This window comes from Drosophila erecta, unplaced genomic scaffold (assembly GCF_003286155.1).
Source record: "Drosophila erecta strain 14021-0224.00,06,07 unplaced genomic scaffold, DereRS2 tig00000126-arrow-pilon, whole genome shotgun sequence".
NCBI classification, from domain to species: domain Eukaryota; kingdom Metazoa; phylum Arthropoda; class Insecta; order Diptera; family Drosophilidae; genus Drosophila; species Drosophila erecta.
In genome coordinates this window covers 13,603,249-13,622,572 of record NW_020825209.1, presented here as the reverse complement: position 1 = coordinate 13,622,572, position 19,324 = coordinate 13,603,249, and the positions used below count along the sequence as shown (strand labels likewise).

Sequence of the window (19,324 nt, the reverse complement as noted above, 5' to 3'; positions counted from 1 at the left end):
AGGAGGACGTGCCCACTTATATATTATATACATTAAAACCGCATTAATTTATACTCTTAACCCATTCCCATTGTTTAATGGCATAGGGACGCTCGCTTGGAGAAAGCCGGGTATCCCAACACAAGTTGAAGTACAGGGTATGTAAGCTAGTGCAGCTGCCTGCGACGGCGGGCATCCTCGAGTTTCTTGAGATATTTGGCAGTCATGCTGAGGATGGAGGGTTCCTCCACATCAGGCAAATTATCGAAATCGTCATCATCCAGCTTATTGTGATCCATGCTGAGTGGTGGTGCAGGTGTCGTCATGGACGGACTGCTGTGGTTGCTGTTCGACGTTGTGCTCTTCACCTGGTTCTCCCGATGAATGGGCATTACAGTGATTTTCTGTGACTTGGTCCTGGACCTCCTGGTCAGCTGATCGTCGGGGGCGAAGGTCACATGGTCCTTGGTGGGATTAGGCTTCTTGCTGCGACCACGTTTGAGACTGGAGAATCTCAGCGAGCTAACTGATTCGTCTGGGGCGGCAGTCGCAGCTCCCTTCTGATCGGTATCCCTCTTCCTTCCCACTGAGCTACTGCGTCCCGCCAACGGCTCGCTGACCAGGTGGTAGTCCAGAATTTGGCCCACTCGCTTCTCCACCATTCGATTGACGGTGGCATTCAACTGCTGCATCTTCTCGTCCACCACCTCGTTGACCGCCGTCCTGATGGCATCATATATGTCATTCATGTACTTGGAACGCGCATTTTCCGACTGGGAGCGGGGCCTCAGCTTGTCCAGCGCATCCTCGGTGATCAGTGCGAATCGCAGCTTGGTTGCCTTCGACATCTTTACTTTGTAAATTTGTTTGCTGTGAATTTGGTTTGTTGCTAGAGGGAGAAAAATGTGAACTGAACTACTCTGTGACTCTTTTGGCTCTGAGTTAAGGCCCCAAGCAAATCCAACTGACAAAGCGTCGGCTGAACTCAAGGACTACTCTTTAGTACATTTTTACAGGGCTTCGATTTGGCTTGGAGTAGGCCTTGAGTGGTTTATTGTTTGGCCTTCGCTTATTTGTTTGCCAAGTTGACATGTGACAGGTCGAACTCATTGTTGGGCCGAAAAACAAAGGACGAGTGATTTCAATTAGGAGAGTTGAATAAGTCAGAGTTTCTGACCGTGTGACATTTCCATTTCCACTTCCTCGTTCCTTGTTCCTTTTATTTTTTTATTATTTTTATTCGGCTTTCGGCGAGTCCTTGCGCTGACATTTCAGCCCCTTTGCACTTCCTTTTGTGGGCACTTCAGGATGCGGATCTTGACATTGCTATCCCTCGAAGTCCTGCGAGCAGCCAGATGTCAGGCCCGAATGAAAAATGATAATTTCCTGGCGGTTACCTGGCCGGGATTAACGCGATTTACCCGAAGGGGTTACGCGATCCGAAGATGTCCCACCAACGTGTCCCATTTCCATGTCGCGTTCCCAGGTAAAAACGCACTCCATGCGCCGTACCAACGTACCAACCCCTTTGCTTTGCCAGGACTTAGGGAAGCGCCTATTTAACCCCTTTTTCAAGCGCGGAGTAGCCAAATCCGCGAGTCATCCGCATTCATTCACCTTCACATCCGATCGGCTGCCGCGTAGATCGGATGGACGCGTTATCGCTCTACGCTATCGGTGCTCCTCGATCGGATTTGCGCTTTTCGAAGTCCTCGATCCGGTGGACGCACCGATCCAGTCAAGTGGTCCCGCCGAAGTGCCATCAATTAGCCCATTCCCATTGTCGCCCCTTCGATAGAGATCGCAGATATGGCCACGCTTCGGGGGTTTGCCAGCTTTGAAGTGGGATACTCACTGCTACTATCACAATTTCCATCAGAAGCCTTCAATTCGACTCTGCTAAATCGTGTGATTTACCCATATACCAAATAACACATAAAACATAGAGCAGCCTTGTGTTATCAGCTCAGTCTTTCAAACTAGAAACTAGCCGGATGGAATTACGAGTTGAGTATTCCGGTTATGGGCAAGTTATAGACTTCCAGTGCTAAAATTAGCCATTAGCTGAAGGGGTGGGTGGGCAGAACAGCCCCAATCCCACTTTCAAGAGCTTGGAGGCCCTCGATTGTCTTCGCCTCCCCCTTTCAGTGTGTGCTTTTCCATGTCGTCCTGTCCTGCTTGATATCGCAGCCAGGCATTTATAAGTGTAATTGTATAAAAGCCGGCTGAGCGGCTGAGCGGCTGGTGGGAGTGGGCTGTCCCACTCCAAGGACACCGGCTGCATGGGGTTGAATGGCAATGGCCGCTTCAGGTCCGTTCGATGTCCGGGGTCCAGGCGCTTCCAGCTTTCTGGTCGCTGTTAGCTAGCCATTAGGGGTGGACTTTTCGATTTCATTGGAAAACGTAACCAAACGAAACGAAACGAAACGTAACGCAGGACATTCGGGGCTCGCAGGACCTGTGCGGGATAGCTGGCTGGTCAAACGGGTGCGAGCGGGAAGGCAGACGAGCCAGACAAGGCAGACAAGTCAGACAAGGTGAAATATGTGCGATTTCAATCCACGAACAGCTACAAAACTGGCAGCCACTTCAGCTCCGTGGGCCGTCCATCACGGGCCACCAACACTTACGACCAGCGCGCACAATGTCCTTCGAGTCCTTCGAAAAAGGTGGGTCAAAAGTAGGGAAACAGAAGGCGAGCGAGTCCAGCTTAGGCAGTGCGCAAAAATATATATAATGTGCATTTATCTGAATCTAAGTGCAGCTTGCAACCACCTCTTGCAACACATTGCAGCGAACCTGAATGTCTTTAAGGCGTAGATGTATAGATACATCAATTTTCGTGAATTTGCGCCACCCGTTTCTTTCCGTGTGGCTGTGGGCTTGCCTTTAAGCGCTCCAACAAAGGGGTCAATAAGGGGGGCTTTAACGACTGTAACCCCTTAGCCCACCCCTTTACCACCAACACAACCACCCCCTCCCCCTCCCCCTCCCCCGCTGCCTAGCCCATTTGTGGACTGTGCTCGCATTCAACCCCCTCAGCAGATTGACTTTTATGTTGATAACTCTGATGTCGTTCCGTTTCTGCTGCCCCGCGACCAACACAACCCCCGCCCCCGACCGTTCCTCTCATCTGCCACCCCCTACCCCGCCCCTGCCGCATTCGCTTGTGTGTGTGTGTGTGTGTGTGCTGTACAAGTTGTCCACTACAGAAGCGAACTCGCCGCTGGCTTTCCACTCACCCCTCAAGTGGCCATTTTGAATTTTGGCCATTTCCCTTAGCATTCCCCTTGGACATTGCCACCTTCAAGCCCACGCCTTTCCTGCTCCTGGCAGTCGCACGCCTCCTCCTCAGGAACCTCCCACTTATCCACCTCCAGTCCGTCGCGGGATCCTCCTCTTCCCTGTTGCCGCTTCATTGATTGAGGTAACTTTTGGGGCGACTTAGAGCGCGCTCATTCAGCTGACCATCTTCGATTTAATGCTACACAGCGAAAACTTGCCACCAAATAACAGGTATTCCATTATTATCGCCCGTGAATAACTGCGATTGTATATAGAATGTATTTATATTAAATATGTCAGTGTTTATATCAATTTATATGTATTTATTAGCTTAGATGGCAAAGTAAAGGACTACATTTCTGCCATATAGATTCTTCTGAGCGAGTACTTCAATATGGAACCATATAATATATTCTAACTGATTATAATATATTTTTATTAAATATGTCAGTGCTTATATCAATATTTATATATTATATATATTTAAATTTATATTATATTATATTTATATTTATATATTAGTTTAGATGGCAAGGTAAAGGACTACATTTCTGTAATTTAGAATTCTAACGCATTAGAATATATTTTTATTAAATACTTCAATGCTTATAACCATTTATATTTATGTATTAGTTTAGATGGCCAAGTAAATGTATATATTAGCGTCTTCTGAGCGAGTACTTCAATGTGGACTAACGTGTACATTATGCTCGGAGCATAACTCCTTCCGAACTGCCACTTAAGTCGCTTGTCAGGTGTGGGTGGCAAATCCGTAAATTAGTTGCCTCCCCCAATAATACGGGTCTAAGCTGGCGCTCTGCGTTGCCTCTTGCTACTTGCCTCTTGCCACTCGCCTCTTGCCTCACATACGTCTCCATTCGGTCCGGTTTCTGGTCTGCACTCCGGACTCAGGACTCAGGACTGCGGACTGCGGACTCCGGACTGCGGACTCCGGTCTTATCCCATCGACTTGACGATGTTTTTATGATGCCCAAGACAGGAGCTCGTGCTCGTTGTTCGCCTGGCCGTATTAAGACAAAAGGTTAAATTTAAATTTGAAATGATGAAGGGGTTGGTTTCAAAGGCGGCGAGTGTGGGTGTTTCCAGCTTCCAGCTTCCAGGTTCGAGCATCACGTCCACATTCGCTGGCTGCGTGCTCCAAGCGCCCTGGCCATACATTGCAATATGGCTGCCCCTTTGGCTTACCAAAAGCCCCTGTTCTCCACCCCTGACCCCTGACCCCTGACCCCCCCACTCCCACGCTGCCCAAGAAAAAGCGAAGCTGCGGAGCATATTGTTGCCTCGGAATTGGATTGTTGGGTTAGGTGTAAGGTGTGGCAGATGGTGTGGATTTTCCTCTGACCGTGTGTGTCTGTGTGCTCTGGCCAAAAGCGGAGTCAACCCGAAGACCTTTGCCCCAATCCCCAATCCCCGCCGCTCTATAGCCAACCATCTGTGTGGGTGGCAAGTTGCCGAGTGGCTCGATGGCAGGAAGGAGCGAAAGAAACTTCCAGCCAAAGGCTGCAGACGTGGGCAGGATAACTCGGCGGTGGGCTAGGGATCCTGCGGGCTGAGGGGGGCACTTGCGGAACGGCAGGGGTGTGGGCGAAGTGGGGTTAAATCAATAATCAATAACCATATCCAAGCCGAGACAATTAAGAACTGAATATATCTCCAAGTATGCGATAAGTAAAAACATGATCCCCCTCACAAAAGGCGGCGACTACGCCTGTGAGGGCTGAAAAACTGGGTATAGGTGGATTCGGCGTATGCTAATGGACATTCGAGATTTTGGTTTTGGGTATTTTGAGCAGTTCAGCTCCTGTTTAGTCGGTCTTCGGCCGAGCTCGGGGAAAAGCCGATAAGTACGCTTTATGCCCTTAGAATGCTACGTGTGCGCCTTGAAAAATGGGGGAATTCGGGGGGTTACGACTGGACTGGGCTCATGATACTCATTTTGTGATTGTGTGATGATGGATGGGACATGTGTCGGTGGGCTGGGAGGGGGCGGGGTTCCTTGCTCCTTGCTCTTGCCCGGAATGCCGATGGCTGAATGAATGGATGCCCAAAAGGACATGGCGCGAGAAGGAGAGTGGGAAAGTGGGAGTGTGGGCGATTTGGGAGGCCAAGGGCCAGTTGCATTTGTCCTTGTGCTATTGAGCGTGAGCTCTCCTGCTCACTGGAGTGTGCCGGAAAAAGGATTCGAACGATTTAGCATTCGGAATAAGTTGTCCGGATCTCGGGGCCCGGATCCCTGGAACCCGGATCCTTTGGCATCTGTTTGTTTGCATTCCACTCACCTGATACCCACACATCCACATAGCCCACTCCATTTTTGGGTCGACCATTAGATCCATGAAATATGCATGCTGGATAAACATAATTCGGGGCATGCGAGTAAATACTTTTGTCAAGATTTGACCATGATTGAGTGCGACTTTGGGGTCCTGCAGGTCCTGCGAAAAGGTTAACTAGCCATAATTTATACGCTCGATTGGATTTCGCATTTGTATCTTCATTGTTTGGCCCCAAAACTTTTGGCAATTGGGGTCCACTATTTGAATAGGCAATGCGAGATCGTAAAGTTCCAGAGTGACTTACTGTGCACAACTGGCTTGCAATATAAATTGTGGTCAACAATTTAATAACCCATAACACGAGATGGTCGCCTCTCATTAAGAACTTTTATTTGCAGGCACCTACTCCAGATGCCAAATCTTTGCCTTTAAAGTTGACACCCATTCCGCAGTTTTTCGCTGTGAACAATAACTTTTGCCATTCGAGTCTACTGATGAGGTAAATCGCAAATCTGCCATCCAAAATCCTGTGCTGTGCAACCATTTGCAAAAACTAAACGTTTGCATTTCGCAGACAATTTCAAAATAATTGGGCCACAAAAAGCGCGACGCTGTCAGCGATTTGGATTTGAATATGAATATGAATACGAGTGTGGATGTGGATGTGAATGTGAATGCGAGTGTGAGTGTGGTTGGGAGCAGAATAAAAAATAAATAAAGAGCACAACGGAATAATGGCTGTGTCATTTCCTTATTTTCGAGTGCTATTATTAAGCGTTTGAAATATCATACCGTCATGCGGGAAAAGGGTGGCGGGCGGCATCGGTAGGGGGGGGGGGGGGGGGATCGGAACAGGACCTAAGGACGAACGCCCATGTGTGTGTGTGTGTGTGATGTGTGATGTGTTTGTGCCGGCGCGATATCCATTAGCTAATATTAAAATCATTCCATTTTTTCGTTTGTGGAGGCGCAGACTGAATGGCGCTGGGAGCTAGCAGACCTCCTCCACACTTCTGCCGCTCAGTTTTCCGCTGCATGGAAAGCCCCTCCCCTGATTTCCACTCAAAAAACTGACAAAACAGAGCAACACACAAAAAACACACATGTACGCACAATCAACAATCACGCACTCACCCACTGCTTCCTGCAACACTGAAAGAAATCAGCCATTGTTGTACAAGTCTATTGCAATTTTAGCATATATATTATTTTATATTTATTATATTATATGTATTATATATTTTAAGTAATATTATAAACTGCATATTTGACCACACAAGTTTATTGCAATTTTATGTATATATATTAAATTTATTATATTATATATATGTATATGTATTTGAAGCTACCTATTTGAATATAGCCCACATTTTCTGAGTGAGAAAACTTTCTGAAAGTAACTAGCCATTGTTAATAATAATAAAAAATACCATACAATAAAATAAAAAATAGGAATAAAAAGATCATACAAGTCTAATGCAATTTGATGTATTTCATTAAGGGCATTATTATATTGTTACTATATTTCTATATTGTTACTATATTTCTATATTGTTACTATATTACTATATTTCAAGTTATTTTATAAGCTGCATATTTGGCGCTACCTATTTGAATACAGCACAATTTTCTGAGTGTGAAACCAGAGGAACTGGGGAGCAGTTGGAGGACCTGGAGTTGAATGGAGCCGGAGCTGGAGACCCAGAGTCCTGTGTGTTCCGAGTTTTGGACCTTCGTCGGGTGAGTCGCATTGTTTAATGAAAGTTCTTTCCCAAAAACTTTCAACGGCCCTTCCACATGAAACGCATGTGTGTGTGTGCGTGTTTGTCCTGGGACATTGGCCGCACGTATGCAAATGTGGCTGTGTCCTGCGATAGGAATAAAGCGTACGGGGCAGGAGGCGCCACTTGGCGGGGGGCGGGGGGTAGTGGGTGGTGGGTGGTGGGTGGTGTGCGGTCGGTGGGACGTGCGATGTCAGACGGCAGTTGACAGCATGTTTATTTGTTTGGCGCGGCCCAGGAAAACCCACTTCCATGGCCGCCACTCCGGGAAAATCCAGTATCCAGATTGTCCAACTTCAGTGCGCAAAATGGTATTCGAATCGCTGATCCCCTTGAAGGAGAGCTCGTATTGCTAATAACTAATCGGCAGAGGGGCCGAATTTTCTGAGTGGAACGTGCATAAAGAGAAGTTTTTTCTGCCACCTACGCTGATTCGCCAGCCGAAAGAAGGACTGCAAAATGCGCTGCTGCAGGTCCTGTGTTCATATGCAGTATGCAAATGAATACCTCTCATTCATGGCTGAAATGCGAACCATTCCAGGGGCCTCTCTTTTGTTGACCCAGCCCGCGTCCTGCCGCCCCCATTTCCAGGACATTCAAGCTGCTCCAGCCAGCAGCCAGCAGCCAGCAGCCACCAGCCTCCACATGTCCACTCGTTGGTCCGACGATTTCAGAAGGGACATGCGCATCTTGCACTACAAATGTGGCCAACTGATGAGTGTGTGAGTCGCCGCATCCTTGCCTCCGCGTGGGCATCATTGTTGTTGGTTGTCAGGACTTTTGGTCCATTTAACATGTCTCATAATAATTGTGATTGGGGTTTATTCGCATTCATTTGAATATGAATTAGCAGCGTTTCGTAGCTGCGTAGTGAGCAGGGTTCCAATACACTTGTGTGCAGGGTGGGTGGGTCAGCGTTGAATGGAGCGGAATGGTATGAATTGGATGTGTTCTTTTTTGCCAATTTAGCTAAAAGGGAGAATCTGCCAGTGGACACACATTTCTCGCACACACACACACGCACACACACATGGACACACACACATGCGCAGACACAGCCAGCAGGACATTTGAGCTCCTGAGTTCCTGACTCCGGTGGTTGACACTCGTTAAGACGTAAAAAACTATGCGACATTTTTTAGCTGTCAGTACAGTAACCCAAAGGATTGTCCTTAAATGTCCTGAACAACCAGGAAGGACCAAGTGAGTTTGAGCGACAAGGAGAGGGAGAGGGAGAGCGAGAGCGAGAGTCCTTCCGCTGGGGGAATTTACTGTTATTAATTAGTGCAAAACGGCCCTCGGGGGCCCCTTTGGGTTTTCTTTCGCCTTTCCATTGGTTTTCTCGGTTTCGGTTTCACTTCTTTGGGTGGCAGTTAGAGATCTTGGCCTAAACCTGCCCTGTGTTCTGTGTCCTGTGTCCTGCGTCCTGCGTCCTGCGTCCTGTGGGTTTCCTGATTAAGGACACAGGAGGTAAAATGATTTTGCGGAATGTCTCGCCGGTCAGCGCGGGGATATGAGCTGATTCATCCTGGTGGGCTATCCACTTTAGTTGGATTGCTTCTTTCACCAGATGGGATCGCCGAAAGGGTGAAGAACGTAACTCATGTTAGTACGCAAACGGTTTCATCTATTTGCCATAGTATTTAAATTTGTTAGATGGCTACTGTAGTAACTATACTTGAATGGCATAGAATACTAGGTTTTAAAGTCTTATAATTTTTGTGAGTGGTAACCACTCTCTAATTAGTTACGAAATCATATCGGCGTCACTTTCACAGCATTCGCCTTGTTGAACTCCATTTCCCCGCCCCTGTTGATTCAGTTTCGTTTGTATTGCGGTAAGTTGAACCAACAAAAAATAGCACAGCATTATTTTAAAAAATTGCCCACCGCCCAGTGACAGGATGAAAGGAAAGAGGACGCAGGACACAGGCCAAATGGCAAACAGAGCGCGTAAATTCAATCGGCAGACAACGGGATATCAGTCCGCAGATACATGCCCTTTCACACTCATCCTGCGTGCTCGTCCTGAAATCCGTCCTGCATCCCTGCAACTCGGTTCGCGGATTTCCCGATTTCCCGATTTTCCCTCGGCACATTGGATCATAAATAAAATTAGAGCGCAGTGTCCATTAGGAAGCGCATCGATATCAGATACGCCTGGTGTGCGTGTATCTCTCGAATGGGTTGTGTAATATTGATTAAATTGGTGAAACATTTTTTTTCTCTTTTAAATTACTGTAAAATTTCGCACACTCACTGCGAGCAGGAGTGGTGGAAATTCGAAAGCCACACATCCTGCACAGCGAGAAAAAACATAGGACTCTTGCTCCGAAAATTGGGAAATCGTATTCATTTGAGACTAATTGTTGTTAGATGGAAGTTGACTAGTTCTTGCCAAACAAAACTAATAAGGATAATAGGTCTTGCAAGTGAAATAGGAAAGCATATGAAAAATGATTTTTGAAATCATAGAATTGTGGCTATGATTTAGGGTGCCTTTTTTCCAGTGCATTTCGTAACCCAGTGCCCTGTCACCCTTTCGGCCATTATCCTTTCGATTGCTTGCTTCGGCTGCTGCTAATAATATTGACACAAAGGATACTCTCTGGTCGCGCACTCCACACAAAAGGTATGACACAAAAAAACGACGCAGGCCGCAGGACGAAGGACGAAAATGCAGCGAAGCCAGAGGCAGGACGGCTTTGATCGGCAAAGTCAATTGTAACACATCGAATTGTTCGCATTGATAGATTTTGATTTATTTGCAGTTATTTATAGGCCGTGTGTGTGGCGATGACGATGACTCGCCGTGAGTGGCAGATCCTTGCGACATTAGATTATCCGTTCTTATCCTCGATTTTCGGTTTGCCTCGGTTTTTGCCCCGGCTCCTCCTACCCATTACGCATTACCCCCCGCCCCCCTGTCAGGACTCGCACAGTTGCAGTTGGCAGGATGAACGTGCAGAATGGCTGCAAAAACGGTTGACAGGACTCGCAGGACTCGCCAAGGTGGTCCACGGTCCACAGATGCTACGTGCTGCACACGGTCCACATGACATCTGCATACATCTTCCTCACATCCTCCTCCATTTCTCCACATCTCCACATCTCCTATTCTTTTTTTTTTCATATTCCGCATCAACTGCAACTCATTCCCATGCACATGACTCGCCGTCAGCGAGGGCAGCTTGAGGCACATTGGTATTATAAAATTAGCGAAAGTTGGCAAATACTAAATGCGCTTAGTGCGACTCTCCAGATGGACAACTTTTCATTGGGCATCCCAGTCAGGAGCGATATGAATGTGGTCACTTGCAGAGTGGTTATATGGGAACTGGGAGTCTGCGGGAAATCTGTAAATGGCCCTCGTTCGGCCTTTCGTTGTCTGCACTAATTGAAAATGCTCATGCAGCGCTCAGCGCGGTATCTGTATCTGTGAGATACTTTTTCTGCATCCGTATCTCGCGTATCTTTGTGGCTCCGGCGTTCCATTCAGAGCCCCACCCATCCATCTAGCTACCCAACCAGCCAACCAGCCACCAGCCAACCGCCGCCCCTTCGGCTGGCTTTACGACTGACTGCTGGGCATGCAGTGGGCCAGGATGGCAAGGATATGGAGGATGTGGAGCATGGGCTCTGGATGGGGTTCCGGATGGGCTGCAGATGGCAATGGCGATGGTAGATGGGTCGTCGCCTGTCCAGCCTCGAAATGGGTTGCTCCGCCGACGCTGGTTATCTCCACACATCATTCCCAGTGCCCGGATCCTTGCCTCTTGGGCGTGTGTATGTGTGTGTGTGTGTGTGTGTGCTTATTGCATATCCTTAAGGTAATCACATTCACAATATAATAAAACCATGTGGTGGCGTTTCTTTTGCGTTTCAGCTGCCTTCGGTCAGGAGAGTCAGTTTGCTAGACCTTTAAGCACCCTACTTTTATGTGGCACACCGTACCAAAAAAAGTGTGCTTCAATATTTACACATCATTGTGAGTACTCGTTCTTTTAGCGATATTTCGCTGCTTGTTTTTGGGCTGGAAGGGCATTGGTGTATGTCCAGCTGGCCGAAAGTCCTTGCTGCGCTCCTGGCGGCTTCTCCTTCGTATTTTCTTCTGCGTTTCGTTTATTTTTTGAAAAACTTTGTTGGTATCCAGCTACAAGTCCCTTGGGCAGCATTTACCACCCCATTCGCTGGCGGTCCTTGAAGAAGACAACCCACAACCCACACACACGCACCGCACACCTCGTTGGATGGAAATTCCTCTCCGGAATGGACATATGGCCACTGGCCCACACTCACACCCCTTCGCACCACCCACACATCTATCAGTATCTCCATGTGTGTGTGTGTATGTGGGTTTTAAAACCTTAAACAATTTTGGCAACGGCTTGCGAATAGACTGTAAATTGGGAAATTAATGGCCCTGTTACAGCTCGTGTATTGTTTTTTAAAGGGTTTTCATTTTTTGTCTGTTCTCGTTTTTTTTTGTTGTGCAAAGTGGTGGAAAAATTGTGGGTGGGTCGCATTCCTGCGGCTTCCTTTTCGAAAATGGGCTTTCTTTTGGATAGCCCAAATCATATCATAGACTAGGCTTCTTTGATTTCTTAAAAGGTATCGCTCCAAAGGCTAAAACTTGCTTGGAAATAAAACGGCCATTTTCAATTTAAATAAAATAGCTTTTTGAATTACTCGTACTTGACATATTTGGCCGTTGACATATTGGCCGAAATGAATTGAAATTAGCAATTTTTTGTGGTGTGTTGAACTAAAAAAAAGTTATTTAAAATATATGAGCAGAACAAATATTTTCGCAAAGGACAAGAAGCTATGGCAAAAAGTGAACCAAAATGGCGATGGTCCAAAAGGAAAAGGGACGACCATATGCAAAAGGCAAGGGCCAAAAACAGAGGACAGTGAAATACAGGAGAAAAAAACGCAGAAAAAAAATACAACCGAAAACAGAAATTTAAAATAATAACAACCCAAAGGACAACAACATTTGCAGATGCGGTGATGTTGGGTTGGAAAGTTCTACATCGCGGCAGTGGGGAAAGGGGCGGAAAAAAGCGGAAAAGGGGGAGAAAGGGGCAAAAGGAGTAAAAGGAGGAAAGGCCGGACAGGACAGCACAGGACACAGGACACAGGACACACGCACACAAACGCCAACCGAGCGACAAGCAAACAAACGGACGAACGAACAAACAGATATCCCAGCCCCAATACCATAACATTGGCAACATACAAGGCCATAAGCTCACCCACACACACAATGGGACTCCAGGACTGTAGATCCTGCCGGGCGATACATATTCGAATGCCCATCCTTGGACCTTCGGTGGGCTGCCAGTTGGAGCTGCCGAATCGCCGCCGCGCAGGACGATGCAGGACCTTTTACATGTCTTAAAATTTTAAAAAGGACTCGCTGGGTGGGACCCACGCCGACCGGCGAAGGGCCTTGGCATCTGCTTTGCATATGTGCACCGGGAGAAAAGTTTTAACTGAATCTAACCAAGAATTCAATCCTTACAACGAACTTGGCACTAGTAACATACATTTTTGGTGGGCTGTTTTTATTGCGTTTATTTTAATGCTCAATGATAAATCTTTAAATCAAATTCAGCATTTGCCTAATGTAATTTCTCTGTTGGGAATATATTCAAGGGATAGAGTAGGGCTTTTCTCGCCGTGTATGCGTGTGGGTTGCCTTCTCCGAGTGTAGTTTTGACAACCAAATTGTTGCTGTTTCTGTTGTTGCCGTGGGCATTGTGTATGCATGTGTTTTGTGGTCCTTTTGGGCGCCGCGGTCCAAGGAAAGTCCCTGGGTTCCATGGTCCCTGGTCTCTGGTCCTGGGTCCTGGGTCCTTTCCCGACTCTTGGTTCCGTTTCATTAGTTGGACTCTCGTTTCGTTTCGTTTCGTTTGGCGTCGTCCCACCTTTTTGCACACACCCAAACATCCTTGAATCCTGGATCCTTGGATCCTTGGACCCTACATATACGCCGCCGAATGCCGAATTGGATTTATACGTGTGTAATAAAAGTACTTGACGGGAGGGCCAAAACACTAAATGACTATAAAAAGCACTTTGAAGAGGGTCAAATGGAGATAAATTTGTATGTGCGCGCCAGTGTTTGTGTGTGCAAAGGACATGCGACTGCGGAAAGGATATTTGCTTGTATCTAATGTGTTTTTATTCTTGAGCTCGTTTTCGTCTTACATTTTTACGATTCGGCCGGTCACTTCGAGTATTTGGACGAGGGATAGACTCTTACATACAGCGGCTTACCATATAGAGAGGGTTGCTCTGTCACTTCTGGTGGCCGGGGTTTCCTATGCGAAACATGGGGTATTTTATGGCCACTGTTAAGGCTTTTTGCGGCAACAAGCATTTTCCGACCCCCTCCCCCTGGCATATGTGTGTGTATATTCCTCCCAATCGCCATCTATCATTCACTTATTTGAATAGTCCCTGCCCCACGTCCATTCCCAACTTTTGGGTCTACTCCCGCATATGGCGGGGGATTCCAGGCCATTGAATGTCCTAGTCGGGATATTGGGCTCATTTTCTGATTAACTGAAATTCGATATACACATTTCTTCGGCTAAGAAGCATTTGTAGCGAAAGTGAATTGATACGTAGGGCTTGCGGTGTGGTTTTCTTGTTTGAAAAAACTTACAAAACGATGCCCTGATGGGCTTAGTTTTTTAAATTATTCGCGGTCTTATAAATCGATTGTATGATTAATTATTTGAGGAATGAATAATGCAATTTACTATACTATTCTTAATAATATTTATATAATATATTCAAAGCTAACTTTTCGTGGGCATTCAGACCTGACGTATCGATTACCCAAACATATTATTGAATATTTTCTGAGTGAGTGTCCAAACATCGGGCCACACCTTCCAATTCCCGGAGGGAGCACGCCTTGACAGTCCTAAACTGACCCAGCTTAAACCAGAATCCATAAGCCAAATCAACTGCTTTCCAGTTGACTCCACTCGGCCGAAAAGGGAATCGCCCCAACTGGCTCACCCCTAAGGAAAAGGTGCAAATTTGCTGGGTTTCCTCCTCGAATTGAAACTCGATACTTTTTGCTAGGTTGGCCACTGGGCTTCTTGCATCGATTTCTAATTGCAATCTGTCAATTACTCGGAGAGTTATGGCCCAGAAAAGTTGGAGGCCGAACTCCCGTCGGGAATTCGCGGACGTCAAGTGGCCCATCTGGCAAATGGGCAAATGGGCAAATGGGCAGCCGGCGAATGTGCAATTTTGATGCTTTTTTATGGCTTATAAAAGAGCAATAACAACACCGACAGCACTGACAGCAATGGAAACCCGACACCGCCGGCATCATCACCTCCGACCACTTTTTCGAGTAGTCCTTGCGAGTCCTTTCGCATCCCGGCAAGGTCGCAGTGGCAGCAAAAGTTTTCCATTTTTTGACGCACAAACATGATTAATTTTAGCGCTGATTTCGCTGTCAGTTGTCTTTGGCTTTTCCGAGCGGCAAATGCGATCAATCATTTGCATTTTCCGACGCTAATGAAAATGCCTAATTGGGGTTTCGCCACTTGGCCCCGGTCCCTTGACCACTGCCCAATTGGCGAAGTGTGTCGAGTGCCATCTCGAGGACCTCTAAGATGAACCCCTACGGGGCTGCTTGAGGAACCCGTTTCGTCGCCCTTGCAAGGGTTGCTCCTGATCTCCGGCCACTGGTCATCTTGGGACTCAGGAGCCCGGGTCGAGATCACTGCTGCTGGTCATCTTGATTAGCAGCGGGACAGAGTTCAAACTGATTAAGGCGTCGATGGGTTAAGACCATATTGGTGGGCTAGGGGTTGCATCTTGGAGAAGTAACTTAAAACCTGGCTTCACTTTGAATTCACCCCTATAAGCCTGATTTTGCTGCACCTCAACAACTAAGCAACTAAGATATTGAGCCACTTTTTTCAGGCAACAGGCCTGTACAAATGGAACCTTTTTCTTCCAAATATCGCATTTAGATTTTGCTGTACCTCAACAACTAAGCCGTACTAAATTAATTTGGTATTGAGCCACTTTTTTCAGGCAACAGGCCTGTACAAATGGAACCTCTTTCTTCCAAATATCGCATTTAGATTTCGCTGTACCTCAACAACTAAGCAGTACTAAATTAATTTGATATTGAGCCACTTTTTTCTTTTAATAGCAACGGGCAAGCACAAATGTAACCATTTTCTTCCAAATATTGCATTTAGTGCCTATTTGATATGTTGGCAAGCAAACCAAATATTAAATACAAATCACTTAGTTAATCTTCAAAGATTTGTAACAAGAAATACCTTTTAAAGTTATTTCCTACCCACATCACTCGAGGTAATTTTAGGTATCAATTAATTTAATTTTAGGTACCTCTATCCGTGTGGTATGTGTGGTAAATCTCGCTGCCTAGTCCGCCGAGGGAATGTCTACAACTGAAGGCGGATCCTAGAGTGCCGAAATCCTGCACGATTCCCTTTGGGACAGTCACGTCCCGAATATTGTTCCCTATCCGAACAGCAGAGGTCACACGGAAATCAACTCCCCGATCTGATCAGAACTTCTGGCGGCCAATCGCTCGGACTCTCCTGATACTTAGGGGTTGCAAGCGATCTGCGGGCTAGATCAACCCCTATTTTCGTAAATTGAAGGACTCGCAGTCAGAAGAGCGAGAGAGATGACTATATGGCCGAAGGGGTTAAAAAGGGAAAGTGGATCATGTATCTTGTGGATGCGATATATCGACAGGAGAAATGCGAGCTTGTGGGGTTATTTACATAATCGGATTAGGTTTCAGCTAGATTTTAATTTGTATCGAACAATGGGTTGTAAATCACAGTTTCAAATTTACATTTTGAATGGCTACAACTTTCTTTTTGCAGATGGTCATCAAAGGGTTAACTATTTGTTGCCTTATAATTTTATGCAGAATTAGCTTTGAAAATGATTTACCGACTGGCGCTTAGCTTTTACCAAAGCCGAATTTTCCCAAGCTACCAATATTGTGTAAGAGTGATTAGGAAATACAAGTACGTTCGCTTCCACTGGCATTTGTTTGATTAGCAAAATGCCATAGCATACATTTCAGGGCCCGCGAATGTGACTGCTAGCTTCGTAATCCTCGGAGAAGCCACGATATTTGACAATCCTTGAAGAGGGACTGCCCGGGGGCATCGAAGTGATGCGGGTGGGTGGGGCAGATGAAATGGGTTGAAGCTGACGGGTTGTCCTGGGATAGAGAGGAAATGGCAAATGTTGTCTAGACCTAAAACAATGAATGCCGAATATCTGTTTGTGATTTGTTTGGAATACTTTTTCCCTTCCAGCACACGCGCACAGACACACATGCGTTATTTAAATATTTTTCAAGTAGTCTCAAATTAATTTACACCCACTGCACACACACACACACACCCAGAGCCACATGCATGCCATCAAGTGACAATTAGAAGGCAAAAAAGCCACGCACACACGAAAGGATGCGCCAGGATACACGTACATACATACATACATCGCACAGAGCCAGCGGATGCCTGGGAAGACAAAAGGTTAAATTCGCTTTCAAATGGTCAGAATCTTTTAATGAGTATGGGGTCCTTGCCTCTTGTCCCGGGCTCTAGCCCCCTGCCCCTCGCCACGGCGAGTCCTTGCGATGGCGGACAGGCAGGCGCACTGAGTGGGTGACCCACACAAAGGCAGCGACTTCTTCGTGGTATGTGTGCTCGTGAGCTGGAAAAGGGTTAATGCTGCCGGCAAGTAAACACCACCGGCGCTATGGCCATCCTTCGTGGACAATCGGACACGGGGACATTGGGACACGGGGACATTGGGACACAGGGACACAGGGACACAGGGACACTGGGATGCGCGGACAAAAGGGATATACGGCCATGTGGACATACGGACAGCGGACCATCGAGCCGTAAATCCAGAAATCCACCCGCCGCCGCCATTATGCTCCGCCTCACTCTACCGCCGCTTGCCTCTCGCTCTCGCTCTCGCCCACTATGCAAGTCAGTTGAATGGGTTTCAAGATGTCCGTTGGCCTCGGGATTACCAATAATTAGAAAGCGACTTAGCCACGCCGCCCGCCGATGTACGCATCTCATTTGGGGGCTTACGAGGCAATTGTTCCGATTATATAATCAATTAATGGACTGCCCTCTCGTTCTGGTTATCCGGGAATGGATGTCGTTCTTCCCTGAGATGTCTGCTTTACTCTGGAACATGTTGACTTAATACTTTTCATTACTTTTATATATTGCAGAAGGATCTTCATTTTAGGAAGCGAATTATTTATAATTCCAAAGAAGTGTATCAAATTGACAACAATTGATATTCATACTTTTAAAACGGATATATTGTTTATAGAATAAGCTTACAGTAATAGTGTTACAAAAGTTTTGAGCGACTGCTATAAATTTATTAATATATTTATAATTTAATGCATTTATAATTTATATAATTTTGGAAAGTGAATTATTTATAATTTTAAAGCAGTGTATTAACCCATTTCCCTAATTTTAAAACGGATATATTGTTTATATGAGGAGCTGAAAATAATAGTGTTATAAAGTTCTTGAGGGACTGCTATAGACTAATTTATATATATATAATTTAATGCATTTATAATTTATATAACTTTAGGAAGAGAATTTTTATAATTGTAAAGAAGTGTATCAAATTGACCAAACCAATTCCGTTCTTTTAAAACGGATTTATTGTTTATAGAAGGAGCTTAAGATAATAGTGTTATAAAGTTTTCGGGCGACTGCTATAATTAATTAATTTATATATGTATCATTTAATTTCTTTGAAATTTATATAATTTAAGGAAGAGAATTATTTATAATTCTAAAGAAATTTGATACACAATTGACCAAACCATTTAAACCATTTACTTTTAAATCGGATATATTGTTTATATAAGGAGCTGAAAATAATAGTGTTATAAAGTTCTTGAGGGACTGCTATAGACTAATTTATATATATATAATTTAATGCATTTATAATTTATATAACTTTAGGAAGAGAATTTTTATAATTGTAAAGAAGTGTATCAAATTGACCAAACCAATTCCGTTCTTTTAAAACGGATTTATTGTTTATAGAAGGAGCTTAAGATAATAGTGTTATAAAGTTTTCGGGCGACTGCTATAATTAATTAATTTATATATGTATCATTTAATTTCTTTGAAATTTATATAATTTAAGGAAGAGAATTATTTATAATTCTAAAGAAATTTGATACACAATTGACCAAACCATTTAAACCATTTACTTTTAAATCGGATATATTGTTTATATAAGGAGCTGAAAATAATAGTGTTATAAAGTTCTTGAGCGACTGCTAATAATTCAAAAAATCAGTTAAGTCACATGGAATTGAGCCGCATATACTTACATATATCAAATGTTGACGTTGAAGTTTATGTAGAGAAATAATTAAATAAAATCAAAATCAAAAGAATATTAAGGTCCAATTGCTAGGCGGCTTGCTTATAAAAGGACAAAGGTTGGAATATTTGTAACAAAATATCTGTTGAAGATAATAGGGCACTCATCTTAGAGTTGCAAAAAGATGGCAGTTATCATGACAAAGAAATATGAAAATGCATTGAACTTTCTACAATAATTGCACATTTTCATGATTTCATTGATAACAAAATATGATTCAATAGAACTGTTATACTGAAACGAATAATGAATGAATAATGAAACGAAAACATTATAATGGGAACACACCAACCAAGTTTGAGCTTAAGCTGGAGTTCAGTTGGCTATTTGTAAATTATTAAATGCTACGCATTAATGAAAACGATGTAGTTTGCATTTGGAAGCGCAGTTGTTGCCGGGGTTGAATTGCCGAACTTTATAATGAGAGCAAGGAACACACGCGTGCCTCAAAATATTTACACACAACGGGCCAAGGAAGCGCGGGGCGCGGGGCGTGGGGTG

General features: G+C 45.1%; 1 protein-coding gene and 1 long non-coding RNA gene across 2 annotated transcripts; both read right to left on the bottom strand.

The window, feature by feature from the left end:
• Positions 1 to 1,014, bottom strand: LOC6551678. The gene has a single exon (XM_026982032.1). It carries the CDS (start codon positions 825 to 827, stop codon positions 147 to 149), a length of 681 nt encoding a protein of 226 aa, XP_026837833.1. The 5' UTR covers positions 828 to 1,014; the 3' UTR covers positions 1 to 146.
• Positions 1,015 to 13,390: 12,376 nt separating this feature from the next.
• Positions 13,391 to 15,916, bottom strand: LOC113564509. Its single transcript, XR_003408054.1, has 3 exons — positions 15,740 to 15,916; positions 13,559 to 13,671; positions 13,391 to 13,495 (listed from the first exon to the last, which is right to left on the bottom strand). It is a non-coding gene; the product is annotated as an uncharacterized LOC113564509 (long non-coding RNA).
• Positions 15,917 to 19,324: the final 3,408 nt, after the last annotated feature.